General features: G+C 36.7%; 2 protein-coding genes across 2 annotated transcripts; one reads left to right on the top strand and one right to left on the bottom strand.

Moving 5' to 3' along the window:
• Positions 1–1319: 1319 nt before the first annotated feature.
• Positions 1320–14054, top strand: LOC129249785 (coiled-coil domain-containing protein 39). Its single transcript, XM_054889421.1, has 10 exons — positions 1320–1687; positions 1752–1899; positions 1979–2550; positions 2622–2951; positions 4634–4735; positions 4818–5045; positions 5110–5680; positions 13214–13379; positions 13449–13801; positions 13867–14054. The coding sequence occupies exons 1-10, from the start codon at positions 1439–1441 to the stop codon at positions 13959–13961; spliced, it is 2814 nt and encodes a 937-aa protein (XP_054745396.1). The 5' UTR covers positions 1320–1438; the 3' UTR covers positions 13962–14054.
• LOC129249791 (RNA polymerase II-associated factor 1 homolog) lies at positions 13979–16147 on the bottom strand. The gene is made up of 3 exons (XM_054889433.1): positions 15933–16147; positions 14898–15864; positions 13979–14833 (listed from the first exon to the last, which is right to left on the bottom strand). The coding sequence occupies exons 1-3, from the start codon at positions 15998–16000 to the stop codon at positions 14102–14104; spliced, it is 1767 nt and encodes a 588-aa protein (XP_054745408.1). The 5' UTR covers positions 16001–16147; the 3' UTR covers positions 13979–14101.
• Between the last annotated feature and the right edge of the window lie 9111 nt (positions 16148–25258).

Here is a 25258-nt window from a genome sequence, read left to right as displayed (position 1 = left end):
AATACTTCTTTAGTTGGAATGACGTAAATCAATTTAGTAGAGCCGTTAGGTTAGCTCATCGCTCACAATCGACTGGGTCTGTCCGCTGCGACTGAAAACTGACTCGCATGTGAATGGGAATGTATGAATATACTTATACCTTATACTTAGGAAACACGAGGTCGGTTGTAGGGAAGAGAGGTGAGAACTTCATGTTATATTATAAAATGGCTGCTTATTTAAACCAGTTAAACCATAAACCATATTACCATTTCCGGTTGGGTTGTAAGTAAGTAGGCCAGAGATCAAGCAAATCATCATCGTTTATTCAATAGTAAGAACTTTGGCTGCCAACAGCAAGTACTGCACCAAATACTTTTAGACCATCTGTTCTATCGTGGCTGCAGGAATCATGTCGCCCTCCTATTGGAACTAGCGTATGGTGTCAATCGCTGTATTCTGAACTCAAGGGTTTTGCCCAAAACCAAAAAAACAAATCCGATACCTTTTATTTTCGTCTTCTCCTGCAGAGTGTGTGGCATTTACAAAGCATGTACCTTAAGGTATCTGACCAGTCTTCATTCTTGTAGCTTCTATAGAAGTTGTCGTGGCCCTCAAACTAATCGAAAATCTTCTGCTAATGATCGTTACATTAGCGACACAAACGCTCATGCTTGCGGAGTCTTCTTTCAAACACTTCAATGGCCACCACATAGGTACAGTGTACAAGCCCCCTGCCTCAATGGCAAAATTGGATGAATGAGGTTCCAAATTACTGCCTTAGATAAAGCCCCCATTGACTACTTCTTGTTTCTAATTCGAGGAAATTTCTCGACAATAAGTGAATTAGTTCGAATGTACAGGTTATTGATAGAACAAACGCATATTATTAGGGACTAGAGAACAATTACATGCATTATTTGAAAGACGTGAAAAAATTGGAGAAACATTGGGTGTATCGAGAAACTGTATCGAGTTAAAAAGGAGACATGGTGACAAATGAAACGGTTCTTATTTAGAAAGACCTTTTGATCCAATCTTGATTTATATTTGTTTACCAATATTTTTCTAAGTTGCATATTTTATGCCTTTACCACCCCTTGTTGCGTGCTCTTCTGGTTTTTGTTTGTGTTGACCCCTAACACTTTGAAATCACAAGCGACTGTGAGAGTATGCAAATTGGGGTTGCTTTATTGATACATCCAAATATTTGTGTGCGGTTACAAAACATGTTGCTATACGAGTGACATAGCATGTTATTGATAAAACGTAGAGACGCAATGAAAACATGAATCGACTCAGAATTGATTTCATTTTCAAACTTATTCAAGTTTTGATAGTCAACGTTTGAAGCAAAATTAAAACTTTCTTCACTTATATTTCTATTGAGTACTCATAAAAATAAAATAATTATTATTTGTATTGTAAAGTATTGTAAGTTCAATCCCAGAGAAGAGCAATGGCGCCTACGGAGGAACCTCATACAGTACAAGAAGAAATAATACAAAAGGCAATGTTGGCCATGGGTTGGGACCCCAATTCGGAGATACCCATGGCCAGTAAAGAAAATTTGTGTATACTAGCCGAAATGGAGCAGATGGTTGAAGAGAAGATACAGTTGTTGGAATCCAATATACAATCCGAAGATCGTTTGGAGAAATTGCTGCAGCATTCAAAAAATGCTGAAATGTGCATGAATCAGAATATGGTAAGAATGCCTTCAAATGCATTAGCATGCACTTTACACATCTTTGCATATATTGTGATTGCAGAAACTCCTGCAAGCCCATCAAACTGAAGTTCATACTGAGGTACACCTCTTCAAAGTAGCCGAACGAGTGCAATCGAAACTGAAAACCGACATTAAACGTATAAATAAGGAGACTGAAAGCTACACTGAGTATCTGAGTACTACAGAGAGTAAGATACATCGACAATGTTATGGAAAACTTTTTTAAAACCGTTTATGCTCCTTCTTTTCCACCACTTTCTTTTCCAGAGGAGCTGTGTAGACGCAAAAATGCAATCGACGATTTGACTTCGCGCGTCAAGTGGGCCAAAACGGTGCTATTGGAGTGGCGCGACGCCATGGAGGACACCAACAAGGGATACAAATTGATTGATAAGTACTTTAAAGAAGACGAAGTGCTGGCTCGGCAGAAGGACGCACGTCGCCAGTTTCTGCATAACGAGGTGGAGAAGCTGCGCAAGGATTTGGTGAAATTATATGATGAACAAAAATCACTCGAACAGAATATTGAATCTACGGCTACACTATATCGCGCAGCACATTTAGAACGTCGCCAAATGATAGATACCTGGAAGCTGGCTGTGAAACAAATGTTGCAGCGAGAACGCGAGATAGAGAGCAATGAGGATGAGCTGTACTATTTGGAGCGCGAGGCAGAACGAATGTTAAAAGAGAGTAAACGTTGTGATGAAAAATTGGATAATATTATCCATAATAATCGTGAAGTGGAACGTACCATATCTGTATTGAATGAGGAAACCTCGGAGGTTAAAGAACAAATTCAAAAATTCATAGATATGACTATTTTAAAAGAAGCTGAGGTTTGTACTTCAATAGAATTAACGGTAAACGGTAAATTATATAAATACTTTTTCACTTCTCTTTCTCAAAGGTGGAACTACTGCAGAGAGATCTACAAAATCTTTCAAATAAAGTTCAACAGCAACGTATGGAAAACCGCAAAATGTCTAAAGAAAAAGATAAGCGTAATAAAGTGTTGGAGGATTTCAAATCATTACTTCTGAAGCTGGAAAGTCGTTTGAACCATACGGCGAATAAGCATATGAGTGCTGAACAGCGGCTGCAAATGTTAGAAGAGATGAATGATACAGAAGAGAAGGCGCAGAATGAAATAAATAAGGACAAAATCCGTTTTAATAGCTTGGTCTATCGGAGTCAGCAACAATTGCAAGATTTAAAGGATGAAAGTAAAAGTTTGGAAGTAAGTAAAACATTATAATTTACCAAAATCTGAGGGTGTAAGATAATAAACGGTTCGGATATTGATTAATCCAAAGAGAGTCCAAAGCTCTTTTGTATTTAAAGCTCCCCATATCCAAGCCACCTTCAGACTCCCTACTGAAGGCCAAAAGGTTCTTGGTTGCCGCACTCCTAACAGAAATAGGAGCACATAAATTTATTGCGGAAAATCGGTATAGATCCAGCAAGGCCTGGAGACTTACATAAAATATGTTGAGACGTCTCCTCATCCTTCAGTTATATTTAATCGATTTTCTGCCTCACTATACAGATCATCCTTCTCTCTGTTATACATATATGGATTAAATTGCAAAGCTATATTAATATATTGAGTTTATTATGTACTGTTATTTTGTTTTTTTTTTTTTCTTTATCGTTCCCTTTTTGTTACTATTGTAATGCTCTTGATTCACTTTGTTATTTAACTAAATAAACATACGTAACTTTGAAAGCCTTGTTATCTAACGGACTATCAAAAAGCTGTACAATAATTCAGCTCAAACTTTCACAAGCTATTACCAAGGCACCCGAAAAGTCTGAGAGAGAATTTGATGAATTGAATTCATATACTCACAAGCTGAAGAAAGCGCTAGACGAGGTACTAAATTAGTTCATTAGTCTGACGAGCGAAAATTAAGGCAATCTCAAAGACTCTCAAAAGTGAAGTACGGAATGTGAAGGCACCCCACACGACACTAACCACCTTTTCACATGCCCCTTCAAACCCACTCATCTAACACCCTCTGGACCCAACCTGTCGAAACAATACACTGACAGGGTTAAGTATGTTGCTACAAGAACAACAACTCTCAAAAGTCAAAATACGATTATTGAGTAATAATAATAATAGTAATAAATACTATTGAGGCACTGGATAATTGACCGTATGACTGTCAGATTCGGAGTCACTTAACACTAGCTACTAGTCTTCGTCGGTCTAGTGCCTTACTAAAAACATCTGCCGGTCTAATGCCTTACTAAGCAACATCCTAAAACTGTTCGTCGAATTTATTAATGATTAAGTCTTACGGGCGGGGTGGGGGAACGTTAGTTGTAAAGGATTAAAATGTTGTCTATACGAGCTGTAAGTAGGAGTAGAATTAAGGTCTATTGTGAAAATGTGTTTCTTTTCTTTTTTAATATAACATTTTAGGTACAATTTAGGGTCAATAAGACCCACTATGAAAGGCAGTAGTGGGTTAAAATGTTTAACGAAAAATTTTCTCTTAAAGTTTTATTTCATGTGTTCAAGGTTGATACTTTAACCATTATTTCTGATTTCTGAAACAACCTTAGTTACAAATATGAAATTTGACCAACAAAAAAAATGTGGACCTATATAGGTTGAACCCTTTGGGGTTTTGATATACTCATTCGACGCCATCGTTCTGCAGATGAATTTCTTATCCCCTAAAAATGATAAACTTCCCGTGCGAAAACTCTGCATTATTTTGAATAAAGCGCTTTAGATTTCTAAGTAATCATTTCTTCCCGGATGTGGAGGTTGATTCAATACGCCTATCGGAATACCTTAGCGATATGTGGGAATATGATTGGACAGGTCTTTCTTCCGCTTTCCAATGGGTTCAATGCACTATTCGTCTAACCTAACCCAATAGTTTTCAAATTTCAATATCATTTTAGATTTCTAACAACGGTTTGTCAGCAAGCACCGCTAGTGTCATCCGAAACACGAAAAAAATGGAAAAGGAGCTCAACCGCTTAACTGAAGTGTACTACGAAGCCGTGCGTATTGCATTACTTTTTAATTGAATGTTCAGTTACAGCACCCGTTTTCTTTTAACTATGCTCCAAATCATTTGTTTAGTCGTTTAAATGTCTGCAAATGGAAAGGAAAATTATTGTATTGCAAGGTGGGGAGTTTGATCCGATGGAAGAGGAGGAGACAGAGAAATATTTGGCTAAGTTGGAGACTCAAAATAATTTACTACAGAGACGATTGCAAGCCACGGAATCACAGAACAAAAAACTGGATCACAACATGCGTAGCTTAACCGATGTTTACAATGCCGATCACAAGAATTTGCAAACCATGGTGAGAGTTTAATGGATTACCTCAAGACAAAAATAAAAATTTTACATTTAATTTTGATTTGCAGCTTTTCGATATCAAAGAAGCGCAAATGTACTGCGAGGGTGGTGTTAAACGTCTCAACATCGAGAAGAATAAGAATCAACAGAAGATAGTCGAGTTGAGCCTTTTGAAGATGCGCATAAAAGAGTTCGATAATGAAATAGTTGCATGCCAAACGAATACCTATCATTTGGGTAAACACCGGTTGCAATTAAATCGGACAATGAAGGATCGTTTGGTGGAGATAAAAAGTCAAATGGATTTATTAAATCTGAAGCGTAAACATTTGAATGATGAGAGAAGCACTTTGTTGGCGGATATCGGAGAACGTACGAAACACATTGATGTGATACGGGCACGCTTCGAATTGACCTCCAAGCTAATGGGTATCAATGAGGACGGCACCTTGGTTACGGCTACACAATTGAAGGTGGAAGCAGCGCAAGAGAAGCAAATGCTATTGGATGAGGGTAATAACTTGAACGAAAAGGTAATCAAAGCGGAAGAGGATATTAAAGCAATGGAAAATACTTTGATGTTGCTCAATAATTCGAATGATTCCTATCGAAGAAATTTAAATAAGAAAGTAGATGAAGGTGAGTGGAAAATACAGAAATCTGAATCAGAATTATTCAATAGGTGATATTTAGAACACAGGAATTGAATGTACATATATTAATTGCCGATAAGTGGCTTCGAACGCGAATATCTCATGTAATGTACAGTGAGACTACGATGTAGGATGCAGTGCCGTGTCATTTGGAAAAGTTAGCTTTTGTATAGCTATAACGTAGGCATTTTGAACGTTTTTGCAAAACATTTACATAGAGAAAATAGGCACACGCGCTCAACCAAACCCATTGCCATTCTAGATTTATTGAAAGAATGGAGTCTGGCTGAGGTATTGTGAAGCAGGGGTCGAATTACAAATCTTAATCCATACATATATCCATCTAACTAACATTCCAAATAAAGTTTTTTGCATAATACTGCTTAAGTGTTGCCCCTGGCCAAATCCGCGTCGTTCGGAAAACGAAATGAAAATTTGAATTGGAACTTAATTTTTTTATCTAACATATTACTGTTACAATTTTCATAACATTTAACACGTTCACTCCGGCGCGTACCAGCGGTGGCTCGCACAAGATTGCTTCATGAGGCGGCGTGTACCAGCGGTGGCCCGCACAAGATTGCGTCTTTAGGCAGCGCGTACTACCAATGGTACTTTATTAAACGGTACCTATGAGATGAGATGCCACAAACGACTACCCTTATGAAAAAATTTCGTTTTATGACCTGCAATCGCTTCCGATAGAGCGAAAAGACTTAAACATTGCCGTCTGTGGGCGAAGACCATGAATAACAGCGCCGGCGGGAACGTGTTAATCAGACTATATAAAGCTTTTAACCATATTTGAATTTTACCAAACTACCGACAGCAAAATATTTTGCTCATTGCCCATTATTTCATACTTCAGGTCTGTTCATGAAGTAAATAGTTTGTAACAATTGTTACAAATTATCACGTTTTGGTGTTCATGTATCCAAAACAGTTGCACAGTAGTGGAAAGTGAGAGAGCAAAATGTCATTCCATTTTGCGGGGAAATTGCAAGTTTTTATTGGATAAATTTTTACTTGAAAGAAATTGAAGGTAAGGAAAACAGCTGATCGCAAAGTAAAAGTAAACACGAATTAAAATGGCGAATTGCAAAACAGCGATGATGAAGTGGAAGAAATAATTTTGCATTTTATTTGCTTTTTTTTATTTAATACGAGGTAGCTCAAGTGAAAAAAATTTTAATTTTTGTAATTTTTCCTGCCAACAATTTAATCAGCTGTTCGGCAAACTTGCAAATTGTTACTGGTTTTGTGTTCATGTACTTTTTTTGATATTTTTCCCTTTGAAGGCCTCCTCTGCGTTAGAAAGATCAGGTGGAGAAGGACTTGCCTTCAAGAAACAACTGGCGTGCTTTGTTAAACTCGGCCAAAATCGCGTAAGCGGTTATCGCGCCAATTAAGAAGAAGAAGAAGATCAGCTGTTTTTCTCACTTGCAATTTCTTACAAGTAAATATTTATCTAGTAAAAACTTGCAGCTTTCCCTCGAAATGAAATTAAAATAAATAAAATAATTTTTTTCTCTCACTTTCTCCTACTTTGTGAAATTTTTTGGGTACATGAAAATCAAAATGTGATAATTTGTAACAATTGTCTACTATTATAAATATCGAAATTAAATATTTATAGAAAACTCCATTATTTTTATTTACATATATGTATGTATTCAAATTCTCTGTCTATGCAAAATAAGTGCCGCACATCGAAAAGTATCAGCTTAGCATTTGCAACAGGGTTGCTAACTTTTGTAAGCGATGTATTACTTCCGATTTTGTTACGTGCCTCGAATAGATTCCATATGCTTTTTTTAACAGGCTTCAGCACAAAATGAGCGTCTCTCCTCTATTGAGCTGTCACTTTGCTCTCTCAATTTTTGAGTGATGGATAATGTTTCGGCGCCAACCAGCGCCCACTTGCAAAAATTGGAAATATGTATTAATATTACAATTTTGTGCTGCCGAGCACGACTAATGAGTTTCCATCTTTATTTTTTTATTTAAGTCTATGAATTAAAATCCTTACAGACTATGATACAAAAGTTGCTTAGATTAAACTATTGATATATTACATACATTATTTAAAAGCAACTATAACACAGAATTCAAGATATTTAAAAATGCTACTCTTGAAAGCGAAAAATCGAGAACACATTAATATGAATGGTGTTTATTGGCATACTTAGTTTTAAAGTTTCCCCCATAAAAAGGGTAGAAGTTCCTAAGAGATCGCTGGGGAACATTAAATCGAGTCCGTTTCAACAAGTAGGGACAATCAATGACTCATATTACAATATGATGGCATGGGATCAATAAAATTCAGTAGCTTGCTGACTACAAGCTCTCCAAATAAAAACAGCATATTCTAAATGAGATCTAACAAAAGATGTATAGAGTAACTTAATGGTATAGGGATCAGAGAACTTAGTGGTGTTACGTCTGACGAAGACCAACATCGAGAAAGATTTTGAAGTAATATAATTTATATATGTACATATAATAGTTATTAAAAGAAAATTTGTTATCAAAGATAACGCCAAAGTCCTTAAACTCTCTAACACCCAGCAGGTCACATGTCGAGATACTATACTTAGTGCACAAAATGTTAGATGTTTTCGAGTAAGATATTTGAAAGCACTTAGATAAGTTCAGCGAAAGACGTGAATTTTGGCACCACAAGTAAATCCTATCGACATTGGCTTGCATTTTAATGTCATCTTCTTGAGTTGTGATCGCTAAAAAGATCTTAAGGTCATCAGCATGAAGCAAATATTTAGCAAATGATAAGCAAATAAAAGCGGTCCCAAGCGATCCCAGCAAAGGGAGTAGATGAAATACCCTCGATCGTTACAACACAACGTCTATTACTCAATTAAGAGTTTATCCATTGCAGAAATGCAGAATAAAAACCCAAACAAGCTAATTTTTTTATTTCGAAAAGTTAGTGTAAATACAGTCGACCTGGAAACCAGGGGAGAAAGAATTAATCACAGTATATCTGTTAGCAACAAAACCATGCTGATGCAGGCAAATTAACTCTTTCGCGATATTGTTGCCATATGGCAACAGTAAACTTTAAAAGGCCGTCAACACTCTCTTGTAAAAAATATCAACTTTTTTGTTACATATTTTCAAAAATTGAAGTTTAATGGTTAAACAGAAATAAAATAAATAATAAACGCCTATTATATATCGGTAATACAGCACTTTTAAAGAAAGCCTTCTGGCATATAGCACTTCACTCTGAAATTTGTATTTTGCATTTTTAGATTTTTGAGGCATTTTGGGCAAATGTTTTCAACAATTTTTGAATAAAGTTTATAGAAAAATGTTCACTCTGTCATTTGGCATATAAATAGTTTTTCGCTCGCAGCTTTAAAAGCTGTGCTAATTTTTAAAACTAATATGGCAACTAACATATGGCAACAAATTTCTCGTAAGGTGTTAACTTGCATTAGATTGCAGAATAAGTTTATTTGCGATTGAAACTGGTAGCAGAGAGACGTGTTGTTTGCGGAATATTATTTTCAAATATGGCAAGAAAAATTAGCGACAGTGTTATAGAAAAGATTTTATAGAATATCGAGGACTCAGATCTCTCAGACCTTGAGAATTCGGAATCGGAAGAAATATTAGAGGATTTATTTGAGGCATTTGACAATAATAAAACTTTTGTGATGGAGGAGCTTAGTCGTCAAGGTCCGTATGATATATACATATAAGCGTTACAAATATCAACGGGGAATGTAATGACGAACTATTGTAGTTTTGGATGAAAATGGCTCTAGCTCAAAAGCTGGTACTTCGAACTATCAACCAAAACAAGTTAATGAATTTCGATGGAAAAAGACTTCGTGGGCTCCTCCTCAAGCTGAGTTTTCTGAGTGTTATTCAAGTAACGCTGTAAAACTTCCAGTGCAGTACGTTTTGGAATATTTTACTGTAGAATTTTTTTGAAGAAGTAGTGCAGTCGACAAACCAAGCCTCTCTTTTAAAATACGGTCGATCATTTAACTTAACGAAAGAAGAATTTTTTAAGTTTCTTGCTTTGGAGGTTATGATTGGGACAATTGGTTATTTCAGATTGTCTATGTACTGGACAGCGCCCACAGATATTCCGGCATTTCGTCAAAATATGACAAAGAATAGATTTCATTCCTTGCGAAACAACTTGAAGTTCACAACAAGTGGTCCAGGCAATGACAAACTTTTCAGGATTCGTCCATTAATAAATATCTTTACTAAAAATTTGTATACTATCCCCAAAGAAGAGAATCTTTGTGTGGATGAAATGATGGTACCTTTCAAAGGAAAGACTGTCCTTAGACAATACATGCCTATAAACCAAAACTAGGGTTTTGCTCCGATATTGTAGTTCATCTCACAAGAACTATTCCCGAAAACAAAAACTTCAAGCTATTTTTTGACAACTTTTTTTCTACACTTAATTTGATACTGTACTTACAGAAAAAAGGTATTTGGGCTACGGGTACAATTAGAGGAAATAGGTGTAGTAAAGTGTCTTTGCAATCTAAAAAGGAACTAAAAAAGGAAGGTAGAGGTAGTTTTAATTACCACATCGAATGGGAGGACAATCTTTATGTCATAAGATGGCTTGATGGAGATGTTTTTCCAATTGATTTCATCAATATATGGCGAAGAGCCGCTTAAAAATGTGCAAAGATTTTTAGTTGAAAAAAAGACGAAAGTTGAAATAACTCAGCCCTACATTGTGGCTGTGTACAACAAGAATATGGGAGGAGTTGATAAAATAGACTTCCTTTCATTGTATGGAATATCGATACGGTCAAGAAAATGGACACTTAAAATATTTGACCACTTTGTTGACCTGGCCATATGCAACTTATGGCTGGAGTACAGGAAGGATCATGAGGGTAATAATGAAGGTCAAAAGCAGAAACACATGGATCTGCTTGAGTTCCGCAACGACATTGCTGATGGTCTGCTAGCGCAAGCAAATAAGGACGAATTTTCTCGCACACTTGGACGGCCAAAAGCCTCTTGCAATGAAAACATCGACAGCCCATCAACTTCTCGAAAGAGATATGAAACAGCACCATCAGTTTCTGTCCGATATGATGGAAATCAACATTGGGTGGAGTACACTGCGAAAAAAAACAGATGCAAATTAAAAGGATGCTCAGGATTTTCCAGATACAAATGTTCAAAGTGTTCGGTTCACTTGTGTCTACCCAACGGAGATCGCGATTGCTTTAAGGATTATCACTGCAGCGACTAAATTCTTGGTAAGATACTTCTTTCCTTTGTATTATTTTAAGTAATTTTTATAGCTATAGTTTTCTATAATACTTTTTATGCTAATATTTTATGTTTTTAGTTTATATCCTTGTTCACTTTTTTATATGTATGTACGTGTATATTTATAGTATTGAATGGATTTTTTTATTTTAAATATTTTGTTTTTGTTGGAACTTTAGTTTAGAAATCTTGATTTATAAATAAATTGATATTTTGATGTCAAACCAAATTTTAATAAATGTACGAACCTTTATGCAAAAACCAAAAATAAACTGTTTTTCTTTACCATACAAAACATTTGTTGCCATATGGCAACATTAAAAAAAAAGCACTTAACAAAAAAAAATTAAAAAAAAAAAATTTATTTGTATTGTTATTGGTCCTAAAATAAATACTCAGACAAAAATTTGGATTTTTTGGATGGCGTAATAAAAAGATGTAGCGAAAGGGTTAAAGATTTAAGCGAAAAGCTCAGCTTAGCATTGACCGGCCTATAATTTCTAACGCCATTTTTATTGCCACTCTTAAAGAAGGGCGCAATGAAAGAGACTTCCATGCGTCAAAGAAACATTCCGACGATAAAGATTTGTTGAAAATAATTTTCGGAGGATAGACCAAGGTCTGATAATTTTTTATCAAAACTGCTGACAGTCACATCAGCATCAGCTTGAGAGGATGAGCATTACTAATATCCTCAGCAGAGAAGCAAAGAGCTCCAAAGTTTAGGGCTAAACTAAGTCAGAAGAAAAGTTGCACGGAGGATCAAGTTCTTCGTCAACAAAATTAGATTTAAAAATCTCAGCAAATAAGTTTGCCGCTTAACTTGGGCTTCGCTTGACTATTATCGGAAAAGATACCACTGGGAACACCAGCACTAATCCTTCTAGATTTTATGTATTTCCAGAAGGTTTTGGGATTTGCTTTAATGTTTAACTCCATGTTGCTAATATAGTTATTATAGCGAGATCTATTTAAATCGTATACCCGCTATGGGCATTCCTAATCCTTACCATGCAACAGAGGTGACCTTTTTGGCAAACTCGTCTGATATGCTGTGACACGACCCGAGCCAGGCAAAGAGCAAGCGAACTGTGTAGAGACCGTTTGTAAGGATCTACTTCAAATCACTACAGTTACACAGTTTCTTGAGACATAGGGAAATGCTTTCGAAGTTATTTGGCTATATTTGCTGTAGTTTTGTAACTACTCTTGGTCGTACATTTCAAAGATTCATGAAAGGCCATTAACTAAGCTCAACGGCAATATCGGTGTAAGCCGAATAGCGTCGCTAGGTCCAGAAAACTCCTCGTTGTTGTTGTAGCAGCACAGTGAACCCTGTCAGTGCAATGAAAATTACCGGTCGTCTTGGTCTAGGAAACTTGCTGTTTCGACAGGTTGGGTACAGAGGGAGAGGGGTGTTAGATGAATGGGTTTGAAGGTGCATGTAAAAAGGTCGGTAGTGTCGTGTGTTGTGCATTCGTATGCTGGACATACGTTTGGTATGTCTGGGTCAATTTTGGGCAAGTAGGAGTTTAACCTGCTAGAATATCTAGAACGTAGTTGTGCCAAGGTTACGCGGCTCTCTCGGGGTGTCTGGAGCTCTTCATCTGCTGTGAGTGGTGCTTGGACTCCGATTACGGCATTCGGGGGTCGGGAGCTTAAGAAGGTGGTAAGTGTCTCCCGATGAATGTTGTTGTCTGTTTAAACACTGTTCGGTCCAGTAATTGTCGGTCTGTTTTGTCCTGGATCTCGTCGGAGTAGTTGAAGAGGCATCTCTTGACGTGCCTGGGAAGTGGCGTGACCAGACAAGCGCAGCGTAGTTTAGAAACCTCCTGGTCGTATGACTATACGCCTGAAACCTGAATGTCTTAGAGTAAAAAGTTCAATAGGAGGTGCATTACTTCCGTAAATGCTAGGTGCATTTGTGTCTGGTTCAGTTTTTCAACCAATAGTATTCCAAAATATTTACGCTCTCAGAGTATCCTTGGTTTCGCTAATTGCAAAACTCTCTAAATGGAGTACTGGAATATTTAATACGAGCCTCCGAAATACTTTGAATGTATAGAACTTTACACTGACAGAATAATGGCTCAGCTTGAAGAATGACAAAAGATCATCCATCAAAATGACGGTTCTATAAAGTGCAATAAAAAAATATTTTAACTTTAAACAACTTCGTTACCGAACTCTTAGGACAAATAGATTTCTGAATAAATTTGTGTTTATATCGCCTCAGACCAAGTTTTGGAAGAAATGAAAGAATTGCAATCCAACTATTGCCAAGCTTTGAATCAACTTAAGGCCCTGCGTAGCAAGCATCGACAAATAGAAAAAGATAATGACAAAAATCTTAGAGTATGCGAAGACCTGCAACGCCAATTGGAAATTTCCACGGGCAAAAAGTATAGCAAATAGATTTTAAAGATCTTCGTACAATTTTAAAATGTTTTTGTTTTTTTTACTTTTTTCAGTGTCGAAAATGTCGAAATATTGGAGAAACTGCAAAAGGAACTTGACGATCAGAGGATAAAATTACAGCGCGCCGAGCGTGAAGTAAAAAACTCTTTAAAGAGGGTAAAAGAACGTAATTTGGGTAAAGAGTTTATCGCATGCTATGAACGTGAATTAGACTTGCGTGAACTCGAATACCGCAACTCCAGCGCACTTAATCAACTGGCCGACATGGCAGAGAACGATGATGGCATCGGTCCCAAAGTCATACGCATAATGTTAGAGAAAGGCTTGAAAATGCCACATCTGCTTCAGAAGACGCGTAGCTTTGCCTCCTGGCGTAGCGATTTGTCCGAAACTTCTTCTTCCAGAGGTGTGGAAAGCTAGCCAACCAATTTCTTAAATAGTTCATTTTATACTTCTTTTTTTAACTTACAGATATGCCCATCTCCACCACTCGTTCATCTACATCGGAAAGCACCAGCCTCGCGATACAACCTTCAGTTGTATCGATTGATTTCTCCCAACCTTAATATTGCTTTCAATAATCTATTTTTTGTCCGCTTGATTTTTATTCAATAAAATTTTGCATCAATTATAATTTTACAGATAGCATACTCTGTCAGAAGGTCGCTAATTTAAAACATATTTTTCATTGTTAGTTTTTAGATATTTATTCTTCGGCTTCTGAGCCACTGCCCGAGCCGCTGCCGGAACCGCTCGGTGTAGCGCTACCTGAACGTGATGGTGTACGTGATGCTGAACCAGAACGTGAACCTGACGCGCTGCCCGAACGTGATCCGGAGTGAGACCGTGACCGTGCAGGTGTTTTTGATGGCGAACGCGATCGGGAGCCGGAGCGTGAGCGTGAGCGAGAACGGCTGACCGAGCGCGATGGTGAACGTGAAGCGGATCGTGAATGCGAACCCGATTTATGGGAACCGGCGGGTGTGGCTGAGCGAGATCGTGACGGTGATTTAGATGCAGAACGAGAACGCGAACGCGAACCTGAATGTGCTGTAGAACGGGAACCACTGCGACTGCGGCTGCCTGATTTGGAGCGCGAACGAGAACGGGAAGCACGAGAACCTGAACCTGAACGTGATCCGGAACCAGAATTTGAACGTGAACGAGATTTTGATTTTGCATGCGATTTAGAACGCGAACGAGATTGGCGATCTCTGGCACTTTGAGCAGCTTCAGCATTTTCATTTTCAGATTCGTCTGCATCACCGACTTCAGGGGCTTTATTATTGTCTTTCTCATTTGAAACTTGAGGGGGGGTTTCAATCTCTTCCTCTTCTTCCATTTCTTCATCTTCTTCATCACCGGTTGGCTCCAATTGCCTTTCACGGTAGCGCTGCATACGATGCTCATTGGAGTCCAGGGGACGATGTTTAACAACCTAAAAAATTAAATAGCAATATTTGCATATATATGTATATAATTTTTCCAATGTACAATCTTACCAATTTAGTGTTACTGGGCTGTTGTCCAGCTTTTACACGCCGCTTATTTAGACGTACACGTGTCTCCAACTCATTATAGAATACACCATCTTGGCGCACAACAAAAAAGTAATTTTCTTCGTATCCTTTAGAAGCTTTACTTTTAACATTCCAGTTATATTCACGAGCGATCTTGTACTCGTAGTCTTCATCATCCTTGTATAGAATACTTTCGGCAAAGTCGTTGCGTCTTTTATCTAAAGTTTCTTCAGTAGGCAGGAAATAAGCAACAAACTGTTCGCCACTCTCGTCCATTACACCACGAATCATGGCCTGCGACATCTCTTCCAGTTGTGCTGGTACGTTTTTGCCGGCAGGCGCAGGATCACTATCGAATATTACTTGAGCGCATGGATACTTCCAATTCTTGAAATCTGGATACACCGGAAGTATCTCCACAGGTACCACATTAGGTTTAGAGTAGTGCTTGCTGATTTCTTGTTTCGAGTCATTAAATGTTTTCTCAATAGCCTTGATTTGTGCGTCACGATCAAGATACAGCGTTTCCTCGCGCAACGACTTCTTAACATTATAACCCACTTTGGCTTCAATATTCTCAAGATTTTGCGGTTGGAAGCGCGTCTGTTCTGTCGAAATATATTCCGATTTTCGCAACCACGAAACACTTCGTGAATGCTGGCGTGAACGCATTGAATCATGAGGGGTGTGCACATCTTCTTCCAGAAGCTTTTCATCGCCTGGGTCAAGTTGAGCATATGGGTCGGCTTGATATAGATCGCGGTTAATTAAGTCGATTGTCACACCCAAGTCATGCTCAGTAAGTACTTCGTATTTATAGTTGCGCTCCAAGGAAGTTGGATTATATTGCACAAATCGATTACTGTCAAACGGGTACTGTAGAAATTTCAAGTCAAAGGGTATGTCCGGCAGACTATTGCCATATTTCACGCGGCAAATCAGTTCAGATCTAATAAAAGAAAGTATTATTAATGCGGACAATTTCTAAAGATTTTGGCACGTTGCTTTTACACCCACTTGCGTTCCGCAGGCCTAACAGGTCGCTTTTCGGCATTTGTCGTCGTATTGATGATAGTCGGCGGCATTATGGGAAATATTGTTCAAACCTTTCACAGTTTATTGTTTAAATAAAAATTACAAACGAAGAAAACTTCACAAACGAAAATAGTAAATGAATGCGAAGTTGGTGACAATTAATTTAACGCGAAGCAAGGTAGAAATGTCAAAATGAAATCTCATGTGGATGGCATGCTGCCCAACGATTAATCGATTGTTGGAACTCATTGAGTTGGCAGTACTGTTATTGATTTTGAATATGCGCATTTGCATAGATTATATTTTTGTATTTGACTGAAATAGAAAATACAAATATATTATGCTATATTCAAATGACGCGTAATACGCGTTTACCCTGTTTCCACGACGCATTTATAATTCACTTTGGTAGATCTCTTTCTTCTTCCTTAATTTTTATTATTTTTAAATCAAAAGTAATTTAAAACTAAAATTTCATTTTACCTTATAATTCGCACAATTTATAAAAAATTCGTCGATTCATCCGAAATTCATTTTTAAAGGAAAGTTCATCGGTGCTGACTGTCTGTCTCCCAGAAGGATTGGCGTTATTCCTAAAGTATTTGTAATAAGACATTTTATGAAAATATTCAGCAGTTCATACAAATTTTCAGATTATAACTTCACAGTTCCTGGAAGATGCTCTTGCTACAATAGTTGTAACTACTCCTTATAGAAGTGGAGCATTTCCTCAGAAAACATAATTCTTAAGGTGTTCAACAAGTTTCGCGACATAATATTTTTTCATAATATCTGATTTTGCTTGCATTATCAAAAATTGAATTAGTGTTTGTGAATTTTATTTTCGTTTTATTGGACAGAAAAATTCAATCAATGCGAATCTATTAAAGGTGTTATCGGTAATTCACCTGTTTTGATTTTTTTCTTTCGCCGTGTTTATGTGACTGTCAGCCCAGAGTGAAACAAGGCGAATTAATTTTTTGTTTTCTACTTTGCCAATACTTTTCTTTGACAATCAAACGTACAAAACATTGTTGATGCTCTAGTGCCACAACTTTTAATGAACGCGCCTTGATGTCAATAAATTTCCGATCAATTAGATAAGACATAATTAAAGAAGACAACGATTTTTTTCTAATCGCAAGGTAATTGAGACTGAATTACTTTTAAATGAGGTAATTCACTTTGTATGGCGAAATACCTAATTCATACGTAATTCGGAGGTGTTATTTTGGAAGTGAATAACAAATGAGGGAATAAATTACATGGCGTGAGATCATAGCATTAGAGATGTCTGGAACGCAAACTAACAATTTCGACAAGATATTAATATGAACTATCAATTATCAATAATTTTTCATTCATTTCAAATTCCGTACAAAACACTCATTGCTTTTCGAGCAAAAGGCAACATTTTATTGAATGAAAGTTAAAAAAAGTACGTGTAGCGTAGTACACACAACAGAAGTGAAACTTTCAGGGCAGACAAAGAAAGAGGGAGATACCCGAGAGAGAATGAGAGAGAGAGGGAGAGAGAAATACTATATATCGAAATAAATGTATAACATTTGCAGAGAATACAAATAGACAAAATTTACAAAAAAACAAAGAAGGGTCGACCGGTGTAGGTAATCGCCGGACACAAACCGTGGCAACAACGCGCACTACTCCCGCACAAGCGCAGCGATTCCAGGACCGCAGCAACGGCACAAATTACCGCAAGGCAATACCAATAAATCCGACATCGGAATGGATAGCACTTTATAGTACGCACAAGCACTAGCCAGGAAAGGGAAAAGAGCGCCAAAAAGTAAACACCAAAGAAAAAAACGCCAAATAAATTGGGACCAAAAAACGCCCCAAGCAGTAGGTACCAAGGAAATATAACGCCAAAAAATAGGCACCAAAAATATGTTTTCTACAAGTTTGCACCAACAAACAAGCGCCAAAAAGTAGGCAGTGTTATTTCTAACTAGAAATTAGCAACCTCAAGGAAAAACTCAGGAAAAATAGCCTAAAGTGTATCTAATAATACGTTCACATATAAGTAGATGATCTACTTTTTCGCGCTTAACTCAAAGTCCGTAATTAAAAATCGCGATTTCCAATACAAAATTTCCCACCCAAATTTCTGAGATTATAAAATAATCCTAGATAATAATGATACGTTTTCACATACAACCCTGTGTTTTCTGTGTTATCGATAATTATTATTACGAATGTAAGGAGAAACATCAGAATAAAAATTAAATGAATAAAATGGATGCCGGCAAAGAAAACAGGTAAATATAATTGTAATAACATTTTTGTTAAATATTATTAATTATGGATTCATTTTACAGAAAAAAACGTGTGTCCATAAACGTTTTTTCCTCTTATTACTTACTATAAAATGTAATATAGAATATCCCATGCGCATTGCCGCCATAATTTTTTGCTACCTCAGTAAACGTCGCATACGGATTTCCTCCAACAACTGTTTATTATTAGCAGCCAATTGCGAAATTAAATTAGCTATTCCTTCTCCTTGAATTTTCTTCATTTCATTAATAATAATTAAAGAAACCAAAAACACCGAATATTTCACCAAAATAATTTCTATGCAGAAAAACCTCTCAAAGCAGTATTGGCAGCTAATTGTCAATTTTGCAGGTAATCTGCCATATGTGAACGGGTAGATTAATTTGGTGGATTTATAGATGATTAATGCATATGTGAACGTATTATAAGATATATATATGGTAAGGTATAGCTCTCTCTCTCCTTTTCCTCTACGTTATATCTTTTGTCTCTCTTACGGAACGAAAATGCCCAAAACGTTGGATTGCCTTGAAATTTTACTCTCCATTCTCGCTCGTCCATCGACGTCTAAGAAATTTCCCTTCAAAAATGCGGGAAACCAATCTATTCGCTGCCTTTATACGATGAAAAGATTAAATAATCTAATGGAATTAGACGACACATCATCTTCCTTAAGGGGTTATATACCTTGTGGTCCGGTGAAATTAGCGAAAGTTGGGTTTTTTTTAAAGATATGTAGCAATAATTTTACTGTATAAAAGTTTTTATTATTGGATATTACAATGTTTAAAGAAAAAAAAGGCTTTGTTTGTGTAAAAATATTTAAAAATGGCGGAGTTATGGCGTTTTCCCCCAAGACCCTTTTTTTGGAAGAGGCTTGCGGTGGACGCGATTCAAGTCCACCAAGTCAACTGAAATCAAAAAATCGAAAAGATTTCATTAGTATAGGGTTATATCTTCTTAGTGAACGATCATATATTAAATATTTTGATTTTTGTGAAAATAGGAACATGTTTTTAAAAAACTCCACTTCTACAGTCCTAAAATTGGCATTAAAAAATTCATATCTGCAAAATAAAAATTTATACATAAAAAGTTGATCGTTCACTAAGAGGCGACATCAATTACGAACAATTTAAAAAAAAAATTATAAAAATCGGTTGAATACTTTTTTTGCAATCGCGTCCACCGCAAAAGCATTTTTGGAAAAACACGTTTTTGAGATAATCGCGTTTAAAGTTTCAAGCGCCGCATGAGGCCGTACGCTCAGGACGTGACGACGCACAATTTAAAACGCTGTAACTTTCGATCTATTGCTCAGATCTCTATGAAATTTTTGGAAAATGTTCTCAAGGGATTGTACTTTACGATAAAGAAATAAAATTTATTTTGATTTTTTTGAAAAACACAAGGTATATAACCCCTTAAATGTTCCTCTGATTTTATAATGCTGTCAATAAAAATATTTCGTATAAAGAAAATATAGCTGTCAAAAAGTCAAAGTGTCAGTTCATAGTATGAGATAAACCTCATGCCATAAGCTCTGCGATTTATCCCATTAGGTCTGCGATGAATGGTCTCGATTTGCATGGGATCAGCGTCCACTCGTCCAAGCAGGGTGTAAAGTATCAGGGATGTATTGTGGGATTGTATCAGGGATGATTTTTCTAAATAATTAAAGGTTAAAACTCATTCGTCCCTGACAAAAATGTCAAATTAAGCAATAAAAAACGGAAAAGTATTTGGGGTAAATTACGATGAGCCAAATAAAATATGAATATGTACGAAATCAAATAATTTCAGAATGAAATTATAACTCTATAGAATGGGTTATATTTAAACAGATAACAGAATAGTAATTACAAACATTTATACGAAAAATAATATTTCAGGTGAGCTTCCGAGCAAGCCTGAATAAAAATTATGTCTAGGTCAAGTTGTGCGCTCAATACATAGTTTAGTTCTATATTTTTACTTTAAGTGCTATGTTCCTAAGATTCCCTAAGAAGCTGTTCGGTTTACAATTTCAATGGTTTTTTATTATTAACTATTTATTTCCCCTTGTAAGAAGGTAGACATCAGTTTTAGCTGTTGTTTTGTAAATAAGGGTAGATTATACACAAGCATATCCATCCGGAAAAATGAGAAAGTTTGGCCTGCCTACATCCACACCAGTGTTACCACCCTTCTTGACTGTTTGGCCGAGCTCCTCCTCCTATTTATTGTATGGTTGTGAAATCTTTATAAATTGTGGTTATGCGCGTAAAAACAAGCTTAATGTATTGTTTAATAATATTACTCGTTATGTGTTCGGGATCAAGCCAAGAAACTACGTTTCTCCATGTCCTGAGATAAGCTTTTTCTCTTCTTCAAATCCCTCTTACTTTTCACAAAATCGAATACTCGGAAGTACCTGTGTACCTCGCCCTCAGAATAACTGCCACGAAGTCAGTGAAAAACTAAAAACTTGTTGCTGCTAGATACAAAACATGAATATTGGAAAGACAGTTCTTGGTGCATGTGACTCGACTTTGGAATTTAGTATCTATAAGTAACATGAACACATTTAGATGCGAACTTCAGAGATATAATTTTAATTTTAATCATAAGTATTTAATTCATAATTAATGCTAACTTGATTTGTTTTCTTTGAAACTCATGTTAATTTTACCACGAAAATTGTTACCTCTTGTGACTAGCACTAATACGAGGGGTGCGTTTTATATGTCGGGATTAGAGAACAAAAACAAATTTTAATCATCGAACATCACTTTATTGTTTTTCAAAATATTCTTCATGAAGATCTATACACTTTTGCATGCGTTTGAGTCAATTGTCGAAGCACTTTTGCCACTCTGAATGAGGTACCTCCAAAACATGCATTCTGAATGCCGCAACCGCTTCTTCAGGTGTCGAAAAACGTTGATCTCTCAGTTTGTTTTTTACGTACGGGAATAAAAAGAAGTCATTCGGTGCCAAGTCAGGACTATACGGCGGATGACCCATTAATTCGATGTTTTGGGTGCTCAAAAATGCAGTTGTTTGAGCCGATGTGTGAGAGCTCGTATTGTCCTGGTGAAGAGTGATCCGTCTGTGGATTGGTTTTCCTAATTTCTTGGAAGACAACTGGCAAACAAATGGTTGTGTACCACTCAGAATTTACTGTTTTGCGTTGTTCTAGTGGTACGGTTGCGACATGTCCAGTTTTTCCGAAAAAACAAGCGACCATTTGCTTGGAAGTGCTTCGTGCGCGAACAACTTTTGTTGGATTTGGCTCATCTTGAAACACCCATACAGTCGACTGCTGTTTACTTTCGGGTTCATACGCGTAAGTCCATGATTCATCACCTGTCACGATGTCATAGACGTGTTTCGAAGCCCCGCAATCGTATTTTTTGAGCATTTCCTTCGACCAATCGACACGAGCCTTTTTTTGAGCGATAAACAAATTGTGTGGGATCCAATGCGAACAAATTTTTTTGACAGTCAAATGTTTATGCAATATTGAATGTATGCTGGTCCCACTAATGCCTAAGATTGTCTCAATCTCACGATAGGTCACATGACGATCTTGCAATATCAGTTCGCGCACAGCATCAATGGTTTTCGGAACAACAGCTGATTTTGGACGACCTTCACGAAATTCGTCTTGGAGTGAACTACGACCACGATTGAATCCACCATACCATCGATAAACACTGGTCCTTGATGGAGCTTCATCGCCAAAAAATGAATTAAGTTCATCCATGCAATGTTGCTGAGTTAATCCACGTCGAAAGTTGTAAAAAATAATCGCACGAAAATGTTCACGATCTAATTCCATTTTTGGATCGAGATGAATCTTTTAAGTTACTGTAAACAACACAAATAGCGCTGGTATTTCAAAACGTTCTGAGTACGTAAAAGCCAAAAAATGTCAAACTTTGCTATACAGCTGTCAGTTGCCAGATTGCAACACCAGGGTTGCCAAATCCCGACATATAAAAGGCACCCCTCGTAATTATAATTATAATACAATAAATAAATTTGTGGCGTGCATTATGACATTGTTCTACAAATGGAGGGATTCACAGTTTGAAGCCGACACCGAACGGGAGATATTTTTTATGAGAGGCTTTTTCATGGCAGAAATACACTCGGAGGTTTTCCATTGGCTGCCGAGGGACGAATGCTGTTAGAAAAATGTTGTCCATAATTTTGGTGTTTTAGGCGCGGAGATTCGAGCCTACGCACTTCCGGCAATGCCGTCTTAAGGTTAGTTTTATAAATATTTTCCAAGCGGTAGCTACAAACAAAACAGCTTATTTGGAGGTTGTGGGATTTCATTAATTCAAAATTTATGTGGCGAGCATTTATGTTTGGAAAAGAAGAAACTAAACATGAACGAACATAAACTGTAACCAATTTCGCACCAACGATTAATAAATTGCATATATACCAAACCCAACATACGAAGCGTAGAATAAGCTCAATGGAAGCAAGCGTAGATTGGAGGGACGGCCTGTTAAAATGACTCGGGAGGAAAAATAATTTCTCAGTAGACGACTGCGTACTTCCTCCAACAAAACTCCATCTACAGGGTGGGCCATATAGCGTTTGCTTTTTGAGCCACCAATTTTTTTTTAGAATGGTAACACAAATGACATGACAAATGAGTTCATAATTTACTTCAAGGTTTGACATTTACGAAATGGGACGCTATACGCTTGAACAAAATTGGGAAATATTGAAAACCTATTTCCAAAGTGGTGAATCTTCTTCTTCTTCCGCAGTTACAGTGAATGGCGAGCGTTACCGTGACATACCCAACGAGTTTTTGTTTCCAAAAATTGAAGAGGCTGACATGGACGATATTTGGTTTCAACAGGACGGTGAAACTTGTCATACTGCCAAAGTTACACTCGAACTTTTGGCTACCGTTTTTGAATTCCGATATCAATTGGCCGCCTCGGAGCTATGATTTAAGCCCGTTGGACTATTTTTTGTGGGGAGCCGTTAAGGACAAATGCTATGCGAACCATCCAGAGACAATTGATGCTTTAAAACACGAAATCGAAGTTGCCATTCATGAAATTGGAGCCCAAACAATCGAAAATGTGCTTAAAAATTGGGTTGATGATAATTTGAACGATATTATTTTTTATTCATAAATGACAATGTTCAATCTTCAAAATAAAAAAAAAAGTTTGAAAAAATATTGATTAGTTTTAGCCGATTCAAAAAGCAAATTTTACCCACCCTATATATCCATTTTTAAGTCTGAAATATATCTTTAAAATTGTTAGCAATCATTAGCAAAACTTACCAAATGCAATGAGTTTCACAAGCGAGATAATAAATTTTAATAAAACAAACAGCGGTTCGTTATGCCGTACACGTTTTCATTGCTGCCACATAACAACATTTTTCTTTTTTTATATTAAGATACTGTGCGAGTACCTTGATGAAGGGTTCCCGCGTTCTAGAGCTCGAAAATTTAGGGTATTTTCAAGAATTGTTTTTAATAATAAATAAATGAAAAACAATATTTAAATTTTTTATTTAACTTCTTCTACATACAAAACTGAAAAAAAAAATGTTTTTAGTTTTAATAATTTTAAAAATGGCGCTGAAGTTGACTCTCCCGAAAAATTGGACCTCAACGGTGTTTCTATTTTGGCTCTTCTATTCATCTGAAACACAAAAACCAAAAAAATTATTAATCAGCACGACTGTAGCCATTTCCCGCTACCAGAATAAAAACAAAAAATTGAAAAAATGGCGCAGTTTTGAATTTGACACTCTAAAAATCGGGGGTTTTCAGTTTTTTAACCAAAAAAATACGAAATAATTGAAAAAATAATATGATTATAGTGATTGATGTTGTGAACAAGATATTAAAATTTCAGACGATTCGGTTTAATAGTTTTGTTTTTTTACCACATCAAGCCGAAAAAAGTCATTTCAAGATAAAGTTTGAGCGCGGACCGCTCTTTACCTAGTTAATGGGCTGTAGAAGCTATAATATTGGGAATTTCCGTATGAAAATTTTACACTATATTCTTAAGATACTATAATTAAAACGAAAAATCGATTTTTTGAAATTTCTAGATCACCAGGTCCCCTTAAGTGTACATATGTATGTAGCTACTTTTCCGATTTAAGCACATTATAAATAAAATAAAAAATAGTTAAAAAAAACTAAAAAACACGCTTTTATTGCTAATCGAACTAAAAAGTAGAAAATAAATTTTAATGACAAAGAGACCTATAATGAAGTAATAGCAAATCGAACGATCAGTCATAGTCAACTACCTCAGAACAGAATTATAACAAAAATTAAGGTACAAATAGAATAATTCAAATTAGAGTTAAAAGCGTGGGATGTTGGTATAGTAAATATTGGCAACTACCTATGTACAGAAGGTTATGAAAGTGAAGCACACGCGTTGATGTGTGTGAAACAATGCTTTTAGACTATCAGGACAAGCTCAAATGCATCATTACGGGAGATGAGACTTGGATTTATGCTAACGACCCTGAAACAACTGACCAATCAAGCGAATATCGTGCTAAAGGCGAGGCCAGACCGAAAAGAGCACGTCAAAGTCGTTCAAAAATAAAGGTCATGATTACAGTTTTTTTCGATTTTCGTGGTGTGGTGCACTATGAATTCCTTCCACCTGGCCACACTGTTAATAAGGAATATTATTTGAGCGTTATGCTTCGTTTACGTGAAGCAATTCGTCTAAAAAGACCAGAATTATGGGCCAACAACTCTTGGTTTTTGCATCACGATAATGCACCGTCTCACACTGCACTCGTTCTTCGTGACCATTTCGCCAAAAATTCCACGCATATCGTTCCGCAACCACCGTATTCGCCTGATTTGGCTCCGTGTGACTTCTGGCTATTCCCAAAACTCAAGAGACCACTCCGGGGAACGCGTTTCGAGTCGATTGAGGAGATAAAAGCTGAATCGAAGAAGGTGCTGATGGCTATACCGGAAATGGACTATTTGGCATGTT

Source organism: Anastrepha obliqua, chromosome 1, assembly GCF_027943255.1.
Source record: "Anastrepha obliqua isolate idAnaObli1 chromosome 1, idAnaObli1_1.0, whole genome shotgun sequence".
Lineage (NCBI taxonomy): Eukaryota > Metazoa > Arthropoda > Insecta > Diptera > Tephritidae > Anastrepha > Anastrepha obliqua.
The sequence above is the reverse complement of the archived record's forward strand: the minus strand, read 5'-3'. Positions and strand labels throughout refer to the sequence as shown.